Below are 18723 nucleotides of genomic sequence, written 5' to 3'. Positions count from 1 at the left end.
CCTCCACAGTGGCTGACCAGCGGAGAGAGTGAGACGCACTAAATCACTCCTGCCACTGAGCCCCTGCACTTGGCGTTGATCCTTAAGAGATCAGTCAGAGAGACACATCTCAATTTGTCTCCCCGAGAAAGTCACACTGCACAAGGATTTGGATTTTCTATCACTAACCCCTGATAATACCACTGTTTGATGGAGTTGCTCCTGTTTTGAGGGTTGTGCTCATTTCGGCTGCCCTGTTTGTTGGCCTGCACCATCACTGTTAGTAAATCTCTATAGGAAAGCATAGTTCCTGAGAGTATAGACATATTCTGACAGAGTAATTACAAAACCTGTAACAGCCAAGTGATAAAGAGGTTAGGAAAACAATTAATTGTCTCACTCTCTTTTTTTGTTGCGAAGGTATATCTGTGTGACTTATTTACTAATTTATTTATTTTCCTGTATTTTCTTTATTATCCTTTATTTTAATTGATTTTATTATAATTTCGTCTTTCTGTCTCTCTCTTATTTTTCACTCTTTTTTCCCAGTATGAGTATTGAAGTTAACAGGACAGACTGACCTCAGGGCTGTTTCTAGCTCCTGATCGATAGTGAGGAATGTGAACCTAAGATCTCCACTGACCAAACTCAGTTCTTCTGTCATACACAGGAAAAAGAAAATACTGTGCTTGTCTAATTTTTTCCTAAAAGTGGTTTATATTATCAGTTTCTTGCATTATGGGTTTCTTTCTTCTGTTGAGCAATTTTTGCAGACATTTGCTGGTAGTCATTGACTTTCATTTTATTTTTGTTTTCGATACTATAGAGATCAGTGGCTACCATCAACTGTTGTGTTACCTACATTTGTTAAAATATATTTTCTGTGTTCAACAACTCATACAAATTTGGAACAGCTTGAAGGTGAACGAATGATGAGCATTCAATGATGCGTTAAAATAGAGACTGAATTCTTAAACTGAACTGAACTGAACATTATAATGCATTTATTGCATAGATATATTCAAAATGAACCACATTCAGATTTATTAGGCCGAATACATTCTCTCTATAAGGGTGCCTGAACTGAGAAATAATTGCAGTCATTCTTGGAAAGCCATTTTGGTTTCCTCAGTGTAAGATGCTGTTTGAAAAGTGAGTATGCTCTTTCAATCTCACCAGCTGTTATTGTAACCTATGACTCTCTCCTCATCCGTTTTTACAGCTATGAGTTGCAGTATAGCTAGAACTCAGAAGCTGAACTGTGCCATTTGCTTTGAAAAGCTATTTGACCTCTAAACTTACAGTTTAATTAGATCTGAGGCAGCATTTTCTTTGCTCAGACAAGCACTATTGGAGAGGTGTCAAGTTTGCATGGAAGTAGTGCAGAATAATGTGGAACAACAGTAGAGAAATTTCAAGCCATTTAACAAAAATCAAATATAATCACACAGCTAATTACAGCATCTGTCTATGGAGCTCCAAACTTTTAGAATTTTCACAGTTTGACAGTTTGACAAAATAAGTGAAATTTACTCTGATCTTCAAATTCCAAAAGTTTCCACCCCCCCCACCAGCTCTTAATGCATTGTTTCCTTCTGGAGCATCAGTGAGAGTTCGAACCTTCTGTAATAGTTGCATATGAGTCCCTCAGTTGTCCTCAGTGTGAAAAGATGGATTTCAAAATCATACAGTCATGAAGTAATGAACAACTATCACTAAACAAATAAATAAATAAATAAATAAATAAATGATAACTTAAAAACACACACACACACATACACACACACACACACACACACACAGCTGTAGTAACATTCAGGTAAACAACACAGTATTAAGAATCAAGTGTATGTAAACTTTTGAACAGGGTCATTTTTATATATTTAAATTATTTCCTCTTGTGGACTAAATGTCTTTTATGTGAAATATCTTACTCAGGTCAGTACTAAATAAAAAAAAATAACATGGATTTTGTATGATCCCTCTTGTTTTGGTAAAATAATTAACATTTAGCAGATTCTGCAAGGTGTATGTAAACTTTTGACTTCAACTGTAGGTTCATTTTTATTGCAGAACCTTTCTTCATATTTCTCTTTATCGCCAACTGTACATTTATGTCAGGTTTTAATACACCATGCCATGAAATTTATATTAATATTATATAGCTATTAGAAAGTGTCTCCACCTCACATCATAATTAATTCCCTCTTGGCATTGAGTCAACCCTCAATCTATATTAATCTATGAATATTCATTTAAATACTCATTTCATAATGCTAATGAATGGTTTTGATCTTTAATGTGGCATGTACATTAATTAATGATGAATTCCCTGGAGGATACAACACCAGCTACACACACAGTAACACTTTTGGATTTCCTATATATAGACAACCCTGAGGTTGTCCATCCTGTCCAAACAAGAAATAGAAAACAGTCCAGATAAATTGTATTGATGCAGTGTCAAAACAGCATTGGTTTAATTTCTCTTTAAACATTTGAAACAATATACATTAGTCAGTGTAATGCCATATTTATTTTTTTTATGTAAATTTAAAGGCTGTGATGAATACAATTGCAATGGACTGTACTGTTCTTTATCATATCTGATTAAACATTTTTAAAAAAGGTCCAGTAGACAAAAACTCCAGTTTTAGATAAAAATATCTAAAATCGAATGACACAGAAGCTTTTCACATGCAAATTACAAATGACCGCGCCCCTCCTACATTAAAAATAAGGTGGATACAGTGCATGTCATTGTAAACACTCTTATCTCTCACAGATTTAATTGTTTAATTCAATATGGCGTTTAAAACGAATGCGTCTATAGTCATGCCAGTATAAATACTGCTAAATACACATTTTAATGTCATTATCTTTTAGTCTGAATGGGGTGTTTGCAACAGTAGCAGTGCCAGATTGTAAAAGGTAGAAGTGGCTTGTCGCTGCGAAAGTGCTGGTGGTCAGAGTCCCCCTTGGTAGGGTCCCTACGGTGAGGCAGTGCTTGATCGCTGAAGGAATACTGGGAGTGAGTGAGCGAGCGCTCTCGCGGAGTTACAAACTGGATGGAGCCGATTGAAGTAGATACTTTAGTTATATTAAGTGGATTCTGACAGCGGATCTCTGGCTTCAGTCTGACGACGTTTCCTACTGGATCTTATAGCGTGCCCACTGGGGGAAAATAAATCACTATCTGCAAGAAACATAGCTGGCATGCGCTAATATGGAAACCAAACCATTCTTGTCTCTAGGTGAGTTTGACTCTAGGGAAATATGGTTTCTATTATGTTAACGCTAATGTCATGCAGAGGTACAGGCATCTACCAGTTTCTGCTCAGAAGTGCTGAACGAAACGAAACTGTTCTGCATGTTTACGTTCATATGTGTGTGAGTGCCTTAAACCTGTTTTCCCTAAAATAATAACATTTCTTCATTTTCGTGACGAGTTACGGGGAATGAAATAGAAGTAAGAAGCAAGCGAGCTACTAGAGTTTAAAATGATGATGAGCGAGACTGTCATTATTTTTTATAAGTTTATATCAATGATGTATTTGTTATCATCCGTATACTTATAGGATAATGAGTCTTGCTAGATCAAATATAGTGTGTGACCAATAATTCTTGAAGTGCAGACTTGACTTCAGTCAAACAGTGAATGTTAATAGTTTATTGAAGCGCGCTCGTTCTTCACTTGTGCGCTGTCACATTTATCACTCTAAACGCTTATGGCAAGCTGTTTTAACAACTATTTCTAAACTAACGAGCATTCATTTTTGCGTCCCTAGAACTTTTTAATGCGTTTAAATATTTATTTCCTTGTGTTACAGTGACAGCTAGTGACTATTCAATCGTTAGTGGTAATAAATTGATTCTTTTTTTTTTTTTTTTTTTTTTTTTGGTCATTTAGTTCAATGAGCATCTGTGGTTCAAATTTAAACTACTCACTTTAGACCAATTTCTATTACAGTTGTTACTGTTAGTCCAAGCTATTGAAATTTTGCTAATAATTTATCAAGTGCTGTTTTAACAACTATTTCTGTAAACTAACATTTTTTTTTTTTTTAACGTCCCTAGCACTTTGTATGTGTTTATTTATTTCCTTGCAGTCATTATGTTAACAGTGACAACTAGTAATTTATTTATTTATTTTATTAATTATTATTATTATTATTATTATTATTGGCATTTAATTCAATGGCCATCTGTGGTTCAAATTTAAAGTTCTCACTTTAGACTAGTGTGTATTACAGTTGTTATTGGTAGTCCAGGCTATTGCGATTTTACTAGTAATTTATCAGGTGCTGTTTTAAGAACTATTTCTATAAACTAACGAGCATTTAGTTTTACGTCCCTAGTACTTTGCATGTGTTTAATTATTTATTTCCTTGCAGGCACTATGTTAACAGTGATAGATAGTAATCATTCCATGGATACTGGTAGTACATTTTTTTTTTTTTTTTTTTTTTTTGGTTTTTAATTCAATGAGGACCTGTGGTTCAAATTTAAACTACTCACTTTAGACCAATTTCTAGTACAGTTATTACTGTTAGTCCAAGCTATTGCAATTTTACTAATAATTTATCAGGTGCTGTTTTAACAAATATTTTTGTAAACTGACACATTTATTTTTTTTTACGTCCCTAGCACTTTGTATGTGTTTATTTATTTCCTTGCAGTCATTATGTTAACAGTGACAACTAGTAACTATTCCATTGTTACTGGTATTTATTTATTTATTTTATTAATTATTATTATTATTATTATTGTTGTTGTTGTTGGCATTTAATTCAATGGGCATCTGTGGTTCTCACTTGAGACTAGTGTGTATTACAGTTGTTAATTGTAGTTTTACGTCCCGAGTACTTTGCATCCGTTTAATTATTTATTTCCTCGCAGTCACTATGTTAACAGTGATAACTAGTAATTATTCCATTGATACTGGTAGTAATTTTTTTTTGTTTAGTTTTTTTGGTATTTAATTCAATGAGGATCTGTGGTTCAAATTTAAACTACTCACTTAAGACTAATTGTATTACAGTTGTTATTGATATACCTAGCTATTGCAATTTTTCCAGTAATAATATAATTTAGTAATAATATTTGAATCTTACTATAAAGTGACTACGAAGTAGCAATTCTGACTAGTCTTAACATAACAGCAAGTAAAAAAGCAACTAGTGGGATAAATGCTATCACAGCAAATGTGATAAATATTAGTGTCTCATTAATCAGTTCTAGCATCTAATAAATACTAGTAAAGCTGATATAGATAGTTGCTCTCTGAAGAGTTTCAAATAATGCTTACATTTAATAGAATAAATAGAGCTATTAGTCAGAAGTGAACAGATCCCATTAGAATTCAGTAGCAAAATAGCTACAGAATAGTGACTAGTAACAAAATAGTAGCAAAGGTTAATATATTTCTAAACAGCAGTATAGTACACTAAAAGATTTGTAATTCTATCTCTCACAGCCTTATTAAAATTCCTGGCAAACACTTTATTTGTACGTATTTACTATAGTAATAACAGTAAATGATGCATAATTACAAACAACTATCCGTAAACCGAACTCTACCCATAATTCTAGTAAGCACAGGTTGTTAATTAATATTACTCAGTACTTATTTGTATTTTTAAACTATTAGTAATATAAGATATTAGTAATATAAAGTAGTCCCTTTAAACGAATAAATGTTAAAATGGCTTGCCATAGAACCTCAACAAATCGATGTCAGCACACTTCAGTAGTTATTTCAACCACTTCAAAGGGCGGTACACCAAGCTCTGAGTAAGGCTGAGATTTGAAGATTTTAGTAGATCTTTTGGATTTATCAAGGTTTTTCTTTTTTCTTCAGTTTGCTTGGTAATTATCTGCCATGATGGAGTTCAATAGTCATCCGTTCCTACCTGAGCTCCTCTTACACCACATCAGCTTCTGTTAACTCTCTGTCTCTTAAATGAGATGACGTGTGATGACTGGAAAATCATAATTTGACTATAGACATTGAGATTTAGAAAGTAATAACTCATGACATATGTGATGGTACAGAGCATGTTGTGTAAACTTGCACTGAAATTTTGTTGCAACAAAATTCATTTTCCAAGCCACCTATTTATACATTCCTCCTGCATGTTGGAATCCCAGTGTAAACAGCAGGTCTCGAGGCTTAATGTGCGCAACTTTACTGGCATTTTAAAAGTTTGCTCTCTATAGGTCTCTGGGGGCCACAACCTTTCCCTGGAGCGTCCCAAGTCCATGAGCGTTATTAAGAAATAGAGGGTCCCATTGTAAGAAGGCCCGTCTGCGGTAGTGAGGGGGGTGTATACGGGATGCCGGACCACCCCAATAAAAGAGACCAGTTTGGTTTACGGCAGAGCAGTTTTGTGTTTCTGAAGAGGTGATTGGTCCTTTGTGAATGTCTGCAGCTGTCAGTTTTATAAGAGCGGCTTTAAAGGGAAAGTTAATTGCTTAAAGTGACAGCGTCTCTCAGACACCCTCCAGCCAATGTCTGTGTCCAAATCAAAAGCAGTGTGGGCTGTTTCTAGACAGGGCTTCAGAGAAGGCCAAACTGCACTTGAGAAAGTTTGTCTGAAGTGTCAGGTGACACACACACACATTGCAGGGTGAGTGTGTGTTTAGATCTTCTCTTGTTTCACTGTTGTACAAACTGTTGCAATTTAAGCATCAGCACTTAGAGCCGTTTGAAAGTGATGAGTGATGGCAGAGGGGGTATATTTGATCGGCTGCCCTGTTAATCATTTGCTCTATGCAGTGTATGTGTGACTCCTTGATAAAGGCAACTCTGCACCTTGTACTGTGGTCCTTGTTTGGTTGCATACATACAGAGTAAGCTTTAGCATGCAGTGTAACAGTGGGGACCAAAACTGTGACACCACATTGAAAATCTGGGATTTTTTTAAATAAACAAAAAATTAGGATATTAAAACACTTAAAGAGAAGAAAGAAAGTTAAAAGTACAATGGAAGCCTGTTTTCACCACAGAATACAAAAATAAAAAGGTAACTTTTCACATCTTACAAGTCTCTTGTTTCTTGAGAAAAAAGTAAGAAATGCAAGATATAAACTCTGACTCTGATATAAATTCTGACACAATTAACTAAAAAGATAATTGTGACTTCATATCTCACAATTTTATAGCAATCGTAAGTTTATATCTCACAAATTCAGACTTTTTTTCTCATTCCATGAGAATTGTACGGAAGGCCGTTTCCGCCAATGAATAAAAAATAAAAAAAAAGGGTAATTGCGACTTTTTATCTCACAGTTCTGACTTTTTTTCTCAGATTTGCATGATATAAACTTGCAATTTTGACTTTTTGTTCAAAATTGTGAGATATAAACTTACAATTGCTAGTTATAAAGTCAGAATTGTGATATAAACTCGCAATTCTGAGAAATTAAGTCAGAATTGCTTGATAAAAACTCGCAATTGCAAGTTATAGCCTAAAGTCAGAATTGTGATTTTATGAGTTTATGTCTCTCAATTCTGACTTTTTGTTCAAAATTGTGAGATATCTCGCAATTCTTAGAATCAAGTCAGAATTGCTTGATAAAAACTCGCAAATTGCAAGTTATAGCCTAAAGTCAGAACTGTGATTTTATGAGTTTATTTCTCGCAATTGTGACTTTTTTCTCAAAATTGTGATTTAACGTCTCGCAATTTTGACTTTATAACACAGTTGCAAGTTATTAAGTCAGAATTGTGAGATATAAACTCTGAATTTTGAGAACAATTTTGAGACTTTATAACTTTATGGATTTTATGGAAGGCCGTTTCTGCCACTGAATAAAAAATTAAAAAAATGTACAGTAATTGCGACTTTTTATCTCACAGTTCTGACTTTTTTCTCAGATTTGCATGATACAAACTCACATCTCTGAGATATAAACTCGCAATTATGAGTTATAAAGTCAGAAAAAAGCTACAAAGTCAGAATTGCGATTTTGAGTTTATGTCTCGCAATTCTAACTTTATAACACAGTTGCGAGTTAATAAGTCAGAATTGTAAGATATAAACATGCGATTTTGAGAACATATGAGCCTTTTTTCACCTCAGAATTGGACTTTATAACTTGAAATTGTGAGTTCATATCTCAAAATTTTGAGAAAAAAAGTCAGAACTGCAAAATACAAACACAGGATTCTTTTGTTTAAAGTTATAAATAGAGTTATAAAGTCAGAATTGTGATATAAACTTGTAATTTTGAGTTATAAAGTCAGAATTGTGAGATATGACTTTTTTTCACAGAATTGCGAGTTTACATTTTGCAATTCAGTCCTTATAACACAACTGTGAGTTAAGTCAGAATTTTGAGATATATACTCGCAATTCTGAGAACATATCAGTCTTTTTTCCTCTCAAACTTTATAACTCAAAATTGTTTATATCCCACAGTTCTGAGAAAAAAAGTCAGAATTGCGAGATATAAACTCGCAGTTGCAAGAAAAAAGTCAGAATTGCATGACACAAACTTGCATTTGTGAGAAAAAAGTCAGTATTGTGAGTTTATATCATGCCATTCTGACTTTATAACTAGCAATTTCAAGTTTATATCATGCAATTTTGACTTTATGACTCGCAAAAAAGTCAGAAATTGCGAAATATATAGTCACAATAACCCATTTTTTTTATTCAGTGATGAAAAGCGGCTTCCATAGAACTGCAAAAAACCCCTCAGAACTGCAAGAAAATAATTCAAGCTGTGAGCCTTTAAACCTATAACAAAAACAAGCTTCCTGAGAACATTTAATATTTTCAGTTCTGAACTATTTCTAGGCCATTTATCAAATGTTAGTACATTTGTGGCATTAAATATGTGAGTCCTTGTGGAGCCTGAGTGCTGCTGTCATTAAAGCAATAGAAGGACAAAATAATTACTAAAACAGTAATGAACATTTTTACTTTTCTCAGTTCAACTTTTCACAATAAAATAAATGCATTGTCAATAGTGGCCTCAAGACTGTTTTGTCTCCACCTTGTGTGTCTGTGTGTATTTGATTTATAAAAGATTTCTGAAGGTGAATTCTGTCATCAACACCAAACTTCAGTCAAATGTAGAAAATAGCAGGCATTAAGAACTTCTTTGAAAGAGTGTTTTAGACCAGACAAGTTCCTTTTCTCTCTGGTGCGGTGTTAATGGGATTACACTTGACCTTATGCATGGTAATTCAGTTTAAGTTAATGGATTTGGAGAATCTAAAGAATGTACAATACCTCTCCCATCCCCACTTTCCATCTTTATGCCAGCATAAGTACCATGTCATTTAGAGTGTGAAGGATGTGTATGTTTGTGTGTGTGTGTGTGTGTAGGCAGACTGTAGACTCCTCTGACTTTAACGCTGCACATTGTCTAGAGACAGGTCACCGCCAGTGTAATTATCTAATATGTTTAAGTCTGTGTCTATCTTTGTTTTTACATGCTGCAACAGACAAGTTAATGAGAGGTCCAGCTGTCTAATTACCAGGTGCAAACTTTTGAGGTCAACTTCTTCATTGCACATGACACTGATATTTGCAAACTGACCTCTGTCTGCTGACCTGAGTATAGTGTAGCCTATGTGAGGCCTGTTTCAGTCTGCACACATAAGCAGTATGTAATCAAAGCAGCACCATTTTGGTGCTCTTTAATTTGACATGATAGATCGTTGTAGCTTTTGTGCACTTGCCTGCGCGTAATCAAACGCTTAGGAAAACATTTGTGACAGTTTCATTTTTGTTCTGGATCTGGTGCTCTCCTGCCAGACTGGAGCACACTCGCCACCAACTGAACAGGAGTGGGACTGCAGCTACAATTTACAGTAGATCACCCTCAGTGCGATCTGTCAAAATGACGGACAGCCTTCAGATTTTTCCGTCACTGATAAAAAAAAATTCGGAGAATTTTCGGTTAATGTGACATATTTGCGAGAAAAAAATATGTCAGAGGTTGCGTTAACCGAAAATTCTCTGAATTTTTTTATCAGTGACGGAAAAATCTGAAGGGCGTCCGTCATTTTGACAGATTACACTGAGGGTGATCTATTGGACCCCTGTCCAGTTGGTTGCGAATGCGCTCCAATGTAGCAGCAGAGCTCGGGATCTAGAACAAAAACGGAAGTGTCACGAAAGTTTTCCTATGTGTTTGATTACGCACAGGCAAGTACACAGAAGCTACAACGATCTATTACCCCACATTAAAGAGCGCCAAAACGGTATTTATTGCTTGAATTTCCTAATGAAATGGACAGAATTTGAAATCTGACACTTTGTTTTATCAAAAGTAACACAAAGCCTAGCCTATTGCTATTTTTTGGAAATAAAGATGCACTATGTACTGTTTATTCATCAACTGAAAACAGCATAGACCAAAAGATCGATTGTGATTTAAGAATGGATTTTGGTTCATTAAAATGAGAATCTATTAAAATTGAGAAATCGTTTTTTTTTTTTTTTTACCCAACCCTAGCGTATTTTGTTGTATTTAAACACTGTTGTCATGTAGGTTCATGATTAAAAATGAAAATGTGAACAAAAATAAAAGCAATTAAATGTTTTATTCTAATAGAAATATAGAAATTATAATAACGGGTAATAATAGATTATGACGGAATTTTTACGACCCTGTCCGTCAAAATGACAGACAATGTTAAAGTCTAGTGCAACCTCTGATATATATATGAAGAGTTCAGATGCAAAACTAGCTAAAAGCCATCTCTGTCAAAAATGAGATAATGACACTGAGTGAATGCTCCTGACACATAGTATACATCCATCAAATACTTTTACTTCAAACTCGCTAAATTCCAGCCTCAGCCCAATCAGAAGTACCAGTACTTACATAGAAACCTATATAAAGTAGCCAGAAAAAATGTAAAGAAATACGTCGGATGGACTTAGAGGCTTTTGTATCTGAATATATATATATATATATATATTTTTTTTTTTTTTTTTTTTTTTTCCCACGATTATGTTAAGCTTACCCTTGTGCACATGGTTTAATGCTTTCATCTGTTTTATGGGTTTTCTTTCAGACAGCACATTCTACAAAGTGCAAGTCAGAACATATTGTAACTTAAACCTCCACTGACTGTAAATACTGTCCATAAAAAGCTGCTATGTCTGCTTAAGGTATCCTTTCCTCCCTTTTTGCCTTTTACTGCTCTTTTCGTCTCCTCGTCCTATACACACTCCAGCTCTTTTGAAGGATATGTTACAGGCCGAATGCAAAACAGTCCGTAATTCAGATAAGATCTGATGGAGATGTGGATCTTGCATTTCTTCTCCCACGAGAGCAGCAAATTATACACACCAAAAAAATTCCATTAAACAGTAACGGGGCCCCCAAACTACTGTTCATGTGATACTCAGACAAGTGTTATTTGCTGCACTTACACCCTACGGGACAGACGGATCCAATTTGCACCCTGGAGAAGACGGCAATTTGAAAGGAAGTTCAGTTCCTCTGAGTCACTGGCTTGTTTTAGAATCGCCTGTAGTGCAATTTTGTTTTATTTATCTTTGATAATTAGTTGAATCATTGTTTCTTATTTTAGAAAAGAGACTTTATGGTCTTTGCGATGCAAAAAGGGTGTTTTCTTGTTTCATTTAAAGGGACAGCTCACCTAAATCTAAAAATTCTGTCATTATTTACTCACCATTATGTTGTTTTCAAATCTCTGTGTTTCTTTCTTCTTGTTAAGATATTCTGACGTATGTTTTGGTTGTTGATGACAACTGATGACAGAATCAGAATTTCTTTAAATTACAGCAAAATTGCTTATCCACAGACTAAAGGTAAAGAATGAAAAGCAGATTAGTTATGGCGACTTAGGTGTCACGTAAATTATCGTTCCTGCTGGGCATGTTGGGAGTATTTTTATGTGTGCGAACTGTTATGTCCAACCAAGCGTGAGATTCTGTCCCCCTTCATATTCTGTACATGTTGACAGGAGACACACTTGCGCTGTGTGTCTTTAGCTCTATTACTGTCACAGTAATGAGCGTCTGCCACCACATGTGTTTGCTAAATCACTTTTTCTGACATTAAAGAATGTTGAAGGCTGTTCAAACCACTTTGGAAGCTCAGTACTGATGCGACACGTGGTTTTGAACATTTTGGTTGCCTTCCCTTCATGTCTATACAAATACCTCAAGTATTGACCCATTTAAAGTTTTCATGTGAGGTTGCCTCTACAGTTTTCATAATAAACTTGATGTATTTCATAACATAGTCTCAGAAAATATATGAAAGGACCCACTGGGGCTGCAAGGAAATGTTGGTTTTGAATAATACTGGTCTTTCCTTTCATGTAAATTACATTAAATGGAAACCAGAGCTTTCAAGCTTCAAAAAGGCCATACCGGAAAAAGTATCAAAAAAGTTGTCCAAATGACTTCATTATATTTAAAGTCCTTTGAACTCATAGCAGTGTCATTTTAGTAATATATACAGCACATTTAATTATATTTATATTTTAAATTAGCTTTTATTTTTTACAGCTTACAGTTTTCATTTTAATTTTAGTTTAATTCATTTTATGAATTAATTATGTGCTTTTGTCATTCTATTTAGATTTATATTTATTTTAGTTTTAGTCCTTCAACTTAAACATATGGTGTTTTGATTACTTGTTCAGATTTTGAATAATTTTTAGTTTTACACTGAGCTATTAAAAACTTTATGTATGGAAGCCTGTTTCTGCCACTGAATAAAAATGAAAACTTGACTTTTTGTCAGAATTGCGTGATATAAACCCACATTTGTGAAAAATAAAGTCAGAATTGCAAGATAAAAACTCAAAAAGTCACAATTCTTGTACCTGGCAATTCTTTTTTCTCGTAATTGTGAGTTTATTTCTCACAGTTATAAACTTGCAATTGCGAATTAAAAAGCCAAATTTTGAGGGAAAAAAGCCTGATTTTCTTAGATTCTGACAGTTCTGACTTTTTTCAGAACTGTGTCATATAAAGTCACAATTGTGAACAATAAATTCAGAGTAGCGAGATAAAACCTCGCAATTCTGACTTTTTTTCTGGCAAATGGGAGTTTGTACCTGGTAATTCTTTTTTTCTTGTAATTGTGAGTTTATTTCTCGCAATTCTGACTTTTTTTCTTAGAATTGTGAGATATAAACGTGCAATTGCGAATTTAAAAGTCGAATTTTGAGGGGAAAAAAGCCTGATGTTCTTAGATTTGGGAGATATAAAGTCACAATTCTGATTTTTTTGTTGGAAATGCGTTATATAAACTCACAACTGTGAAAAGTAAAGTCAGAATTGCAAGATAAAAACTCAGAAAGTCACAATTCTGACTTTTTTTGCTGCAAATGCGAGTTTGTATCTGGCAATTTTCGCAATTGCGAGTTTATTTCTCACAATTCTGACTTTTTTTCTTAATATTGTGAGATATAAACTTGCAATTACGAATTAAAAATTTAAATTTAGAGGGGAAAAAGGCCTGATGGTCTTAGAATTGTGAGATATAAAGTCACAACTCTGACTTTTTTTGTCGGAAATGCGTGATATAAACTCACAACTGTGAAAAATAAAGTCAGAATTGCAAAATAAAAACTCACAGTTTTGACTTTTTTTCTCAGAATCGTGAGATATAAACTTGCTGTTACAAATTAAAAAATCCAGTTTTGAGGGGGAAAAAGACTGATGCTCTTAGAATTGCAAGATATAAAAAGAATTGTGACTTAATTTCTCAGAATTGCGAGTTTATGTCTTGCAATTATGAGTTTAGTTTTTGGCAGTTAAGATCTCACAATTCTGAAAAAAGAAAAAATCTAAATTGCAATTTATAAACTTGCAACTGCAAGAAAAAAATCAGAATTGTGAGAAAAAGTTGCAATTACTCTTTTTTATTTTTTATTCAGTGGTAGAAACAGGCTTCCATATTTATGTGATAGCCAGACGTCACTAAAAATATTGACATCCTCTCTAGCTCTATATGGTGTGAGAGAAGCTGATGTCCAATTTATGACTGAATCTTTTTTTTTTATTTTCAGTGCCATCATTAGATTCTAAGCGTAAAATATATGTACTGTTTTTGCACAGAAGTGTTTTTTTAAACAAACAGTGATTTTAAATATTTGTTACATTACAAAAGTGCTAAATTAAATAAATGATGATATTTTTCCTTGTGAAGCTAAGGTTTATATTAAAGCTCACTTATAAAGGACATTTTCAAATTTGCAACTTTACCAAAGTGCGGATAAGATTTCACATTCTCCTTTTTTATATTCCCGGGAGCAACATTCTTTTCTAGGTTTTCATTAAACTTTACACTGTCAAAGTACATAGAAGACTGAGTCATTACAACAACACTGAACAGCCGTACTATGTCTCTCTACGTCTGCACTAGTAATTGCACCAAATGCTGATTGTGTAAATGTGCCAGCTCCATTTTGTACCTAATAACATAATTGAGTCATGACTCATGTGGCTAGATTGGTCCAATGGCTGTTGCATAACCATTTAAAAAGAAGCAAAACAATGTGCTTTCCCTTCTTATGATTAAGGACATCCACAAAAGTGCTGGATCATTTTAAAATCTGTGTTATTTTTCATCTATTTAATATTAGTTTTTAATGAGAAACAGAACGGCACTTCCACGTATTCTCAACAACTGCGGCTGTAGATGTCACTTCGCTTTAAAATGATGTATGGCTTTGACATATGACACCTTCTCATGTACGTGTAAAGTGCTTGCTCGTTTGTATGTACTGTGTGTTCGCCCCAAGGTCGACACTATTTCTTTGGAAGAGAACTGGAGGTGCATAACTGACCAGATTTTGTTCCAGCTCTGCTACCTTAAGGCCTTGAGAACATCCCAAATTCACATTCAATCCAAACACTTTCTGGTTTGCCTAATTAATTAGCCTGCCCAAGTAAACTCATTAAAACAAATCCTGAAGGACACTGCAAACTGTCCATCTTTTTTCCACTAGGTCATTAAAGACATTTTTACATTATGCATTCAGTACAATCTGTTTTTAAGATGTTTGATTCCCAACATGGCTCTTTACATCTTGCATTGTGTTTTCAAATTAAATCATGTCATTGTTTTTTATTTAATTTGTATACAGAATGAGAGACGATTTGTCCTCCTTGAAGTGGCTGGAGTATGTTTTGTGTATGACATCACTGTAGATTGCATAGGTTTTTCTTTTTCCTTGGGCGTGAAAGATAAGACTGAATTGTGCTGTACATTTCTTTCGGTTCCTTTATGCTTGTGCGTTTCCTTCCAGACTGATTTAGATGTCTCTGGGGTGAGGTTGCACTAGAGTTGCACTTTAAAGAATGTTTAGGAACGAATGAACCTTTCACCCTTTGCCCTCATCCGGTCAGATGATTTTCCAAGCCATCAGACCCGTCCGATTTAATTGTTTTGTAACGTGATACAGTATCATGACATAATGTTGATGGAATGATATGATATTCTGTCCTTTCTTTCACTGTACTTTTCCTGTTTTCGCTTTCCAAGTGATGCAACCGACGGCATGTTTTACAGGACAGGACATGAAGCGTTTGCTGTCTTCTTTTTACACTTTTTTTTCGCTCACTGTTATTTTCTCTCAAAGTTGTTTACATTGGTGAGTGTGTGATTTGGTACAACAGGAAGTCATAAGAGAACAATGAGGAGGCGAGGAACAGGATGTCAGAGCGATGCGTCTGTGTGTATGTGTGTGCCTGGAATGGGGATATTTACCTGCTGGAGACAAGGCTTTAATCGGCTCTTGAGATGAGAATATGCATAAATGCACGCTAATTAATGCAGTTAAACAGTTGTCTGCTTTTATGTCAAATAGCCATTTATAGAATAAATAGAGCTCTTGTGTGTGTATGTGTGTTTATGATGGAGTGTGTTACAGGAGATTAGTGGTAATTGTAACTGAGACAAAATTGAAACTGAAAACTTCATTAAGGTTGCAATTAAAAGTAAGTAGTGACAGATTTTCCTTTGTATTGTGACGTACAAGTGTAATGGAATATTGCAAAACAAATAAATGCAGGACAAGGACTTGATTCTTAGCATCAGTTGTTGATTGGATTTTGAAATGTCGGCATTGTACTCAAAAACGCCTTGCAGCCAAACATCTGAAATCAATTTGCTGCATACGCGTAAAATGTCATAGAAGCTCACTGAGATGAAACTAAGAGACCAGACTTATAGTATTCTTACACTATTCTTCAGGAATAATTATTTTATTTGAAAAACAGCCCACCACTGAGTGGTGCATCTAGGTTGCACTCAAAATTGTCTTTCCATAGGGTCTAAAACACCACTGCCAACAAGTAGGACAGCAATTGCAAGTAAATATTCTGTAATATTTGCAGATTATACAAAAAAGCATTGCTCTTTAGCAATACAGTAAAAATGATTAGCAAACAGTGTTGAGAAAAGTTACTTTTAAAAGTAATGCATTACAATATTGAGTTACTCCATAAAAAGTAACTAACTGTGTTACTTAGTTACTTTTATAGAAAGTAATTAGGGATGTAACGTTATCAAAATCTCACGATACAATAATATCGCACAATACGATATTTATTGTGATATTTTTTTTAATTTTTGCCTTTATTGAGACAGGACAGATCAGAACTGACAGGAAGTGAAGTGGGAGAGAGAGGGGGGTGGGATCGGGAAAGGTCTTCGAGTCGAGATTCGAACACGGGACGCCCGGAGCACAACGGCGCTGTACGTTGGCACGCTGCCCACAAGGCAATTGGCGCCAACATTGTGATGTTTTTTTAAAAAATGAAAGTTTTGTACATTTTAAAGTTAATGTCTTCTATCTAATGCACTTTGAGAGTTCAAAATTAAGAGCTCCAACCCATATTCTTAACTAAGAAAACTCAAATCAGAAAAAAGTCAGTGAATTGACTTGTAACTTTAAAGGTGACTCAGCCCTCTTTTTATTTGTGGTATACTGTCTCAGTCTAAATTACAGTCACACTGGTGTTTTAGGAAGCCAAACTAATTAAAAGTATAATAATAACAATTTTGTTACATCCATTAACAAGTTACTTTTTTTCCACCTGAGCTGGGCCTGCTTATTTTTTTAATACAGTTTTTCTCAATTGCTTAAACACATTTCTTGAAATTATGCCTCGCTTTTGCGAAACTCTAAACACAAATCCGTAACTTCTAACTCAATTCTCCGAACTTACTATATTCAGGTCAAAATGAAGCTCTCCACTCAAAACAACTCAATCTTGCTGAAAAAAACAAACTTTTCTCTTAGACATGACACACAAACCCTCAAAAACACACACACTACAACACAGTTTTACACACTGATGAGATCAGTTGAAAACAATACTACGAAAACTGGTAATAACTGTTGCTTGGAAAAAAAAAATGATGAATACAACAAATGTATGCATTTGCAAGTGTTTTAATCCTTAATTTATTGTACTGTAGAGTACAGCACAAAACAGCAAACAACAACAAAAATAATTATTCTACCCCAGCATCCATGTCTTTGGTCTGGGACAGGCCAAACAACCTCCTCAACATCACACTCTAATTGGTTATAACCCTGGCACGCATCAGCTAAAATATAGAAGACTGCTTGTTTTCTTGCCCTTGCCCTTCCTATTTCTCTTCCATGTTGTTGTCGTCGTCCTCCTCCTTCTTCTCCTCCTCTTCCTCTTTCACCTCCTATTCTTTGTCTTCGAAATTGCATATTACTGTATGCGGGATATTGATTGAAAAAGACCAGATAGGATACACAGTTACACTTTTACTAGTGGTCTGACAAAAAAAAAAAAAATCAACATAAAAAAAAAAAATAAAATATAAATACATTACAAAGTCATTGTGAAATAGAAAAGAGAAATATGGGCAAAGGCCGAAATATAAATTAGAAAGTCCAGAATTTGTAACTCCTGTGTTGTCCTCTGTCTATATATGCTTCCCAACTGAAGGTTCATGAGATGTTGAGATGTACCTTTGAGCTATTTCAGAGAACTGCTTTATCATCGGTTGATCTGTAGTCTCTACATTAGTGAAAGTCAGTATTCACTTGAACAATTCATGGCAAATTTACAAAAAGTCTAATAGAAATGTGTAGAATATGCTTGACAGCTAGATCAAAAATGTAGCATTTACTGCAAAGACATATACAATGAGCTAATGACTTGATGTTTTGAGGGGAAAGACTATAGCAACATGAAAACCGCAGACAAATCAGCTGCATAATCAGCTGCATGAATATACCAAAGCAAACGCAACTTGTTAAAAAAAAAAATTGCACAATGTGCACAAGTGACTAGATGATGTGGAGGTTGAACAAGTAGTTTTGAGAATTTCATTTCTGATCTGAGAAATGCACCAAACTAAGCTGACTTTGGCACTTTTATCTCCATCGAAGGTTCTGATTGGTGTGTGATAGATTTTGACTCCTAGTGTTTCCACTTGGGTAATTGTGTGCTAATTGAGCTCAAACTTTGCAGACTCGAGTGAACAATATTGAATGCTAGTGCTTTCTAAATGATCACATGGTGTAAGCACTGAGAAATGTAGGGATTTGTGTGTAGAGTTTTGCAGTAACAGTTCACCAAATCTGACTCATGTGTTAAAGCAGGGGAATAGTGTTTATAGTTCAGGGAAATGGGTGTGCTTTTTGAAAAATGGCATTATGGTTTTGAAATTTTAGTTCAAAAGACTGGTTATAGTGTTTTAGCAATCAAGAAAAACTGTAACAAAAAAACCTAAAAGTGATATTTT

The 18723-nt window shown here is 34.5% G+C and overlaps 1 protein-coding gene across 3 annotated transcripts in view; it reads left to right on the top strand.

The window, feature by feature from the left end:
• The first annotated feature begins 3010 nt into the window (after positions 1 to 3010).
• rxrab (retinoid x receptor, alpha b) overlaps positions 3011 to 18723 on the top strand; it is a 73837-nt gene continuing 58124 nt past the window's right edge. For all 3 annotated transcript variants that reach the window (XM_051111320.1, XM_051111318.1, XM_051111319.1), the window contains exon 1: positions 3011 to 3233. In XM_051111320.1, the coding sequence (XP_050967277.1) occupies positions 3206 to 3233 (28 nt within the window). In that variant the 5' untranslated portion in view covers positions 3011 to 3205. The remainder of the gene's footprint in view (positions 3234 to 18723) is intronic.

This window comes from Labeo rohita, chromosome 5 (genome assembly GCF_022985175.1).
Source record: "Labeo rohita strain BAU-BD-2019 chromosome 5, IGBB_LRoh.1.0, whole genome shotgun sequence".
Taxonomy (NCBI): domain Eukaryota; kingdom Metazoa; phylum Chordata; class Actinopteri; order Cypriniformes; family Cyprinidae; genus Labeo; species Labeo rohita.
Note: the sequence above shows the minus strand (reverse complement) of the source record. Positions and strands in the feature narration are given on the sequence as shown.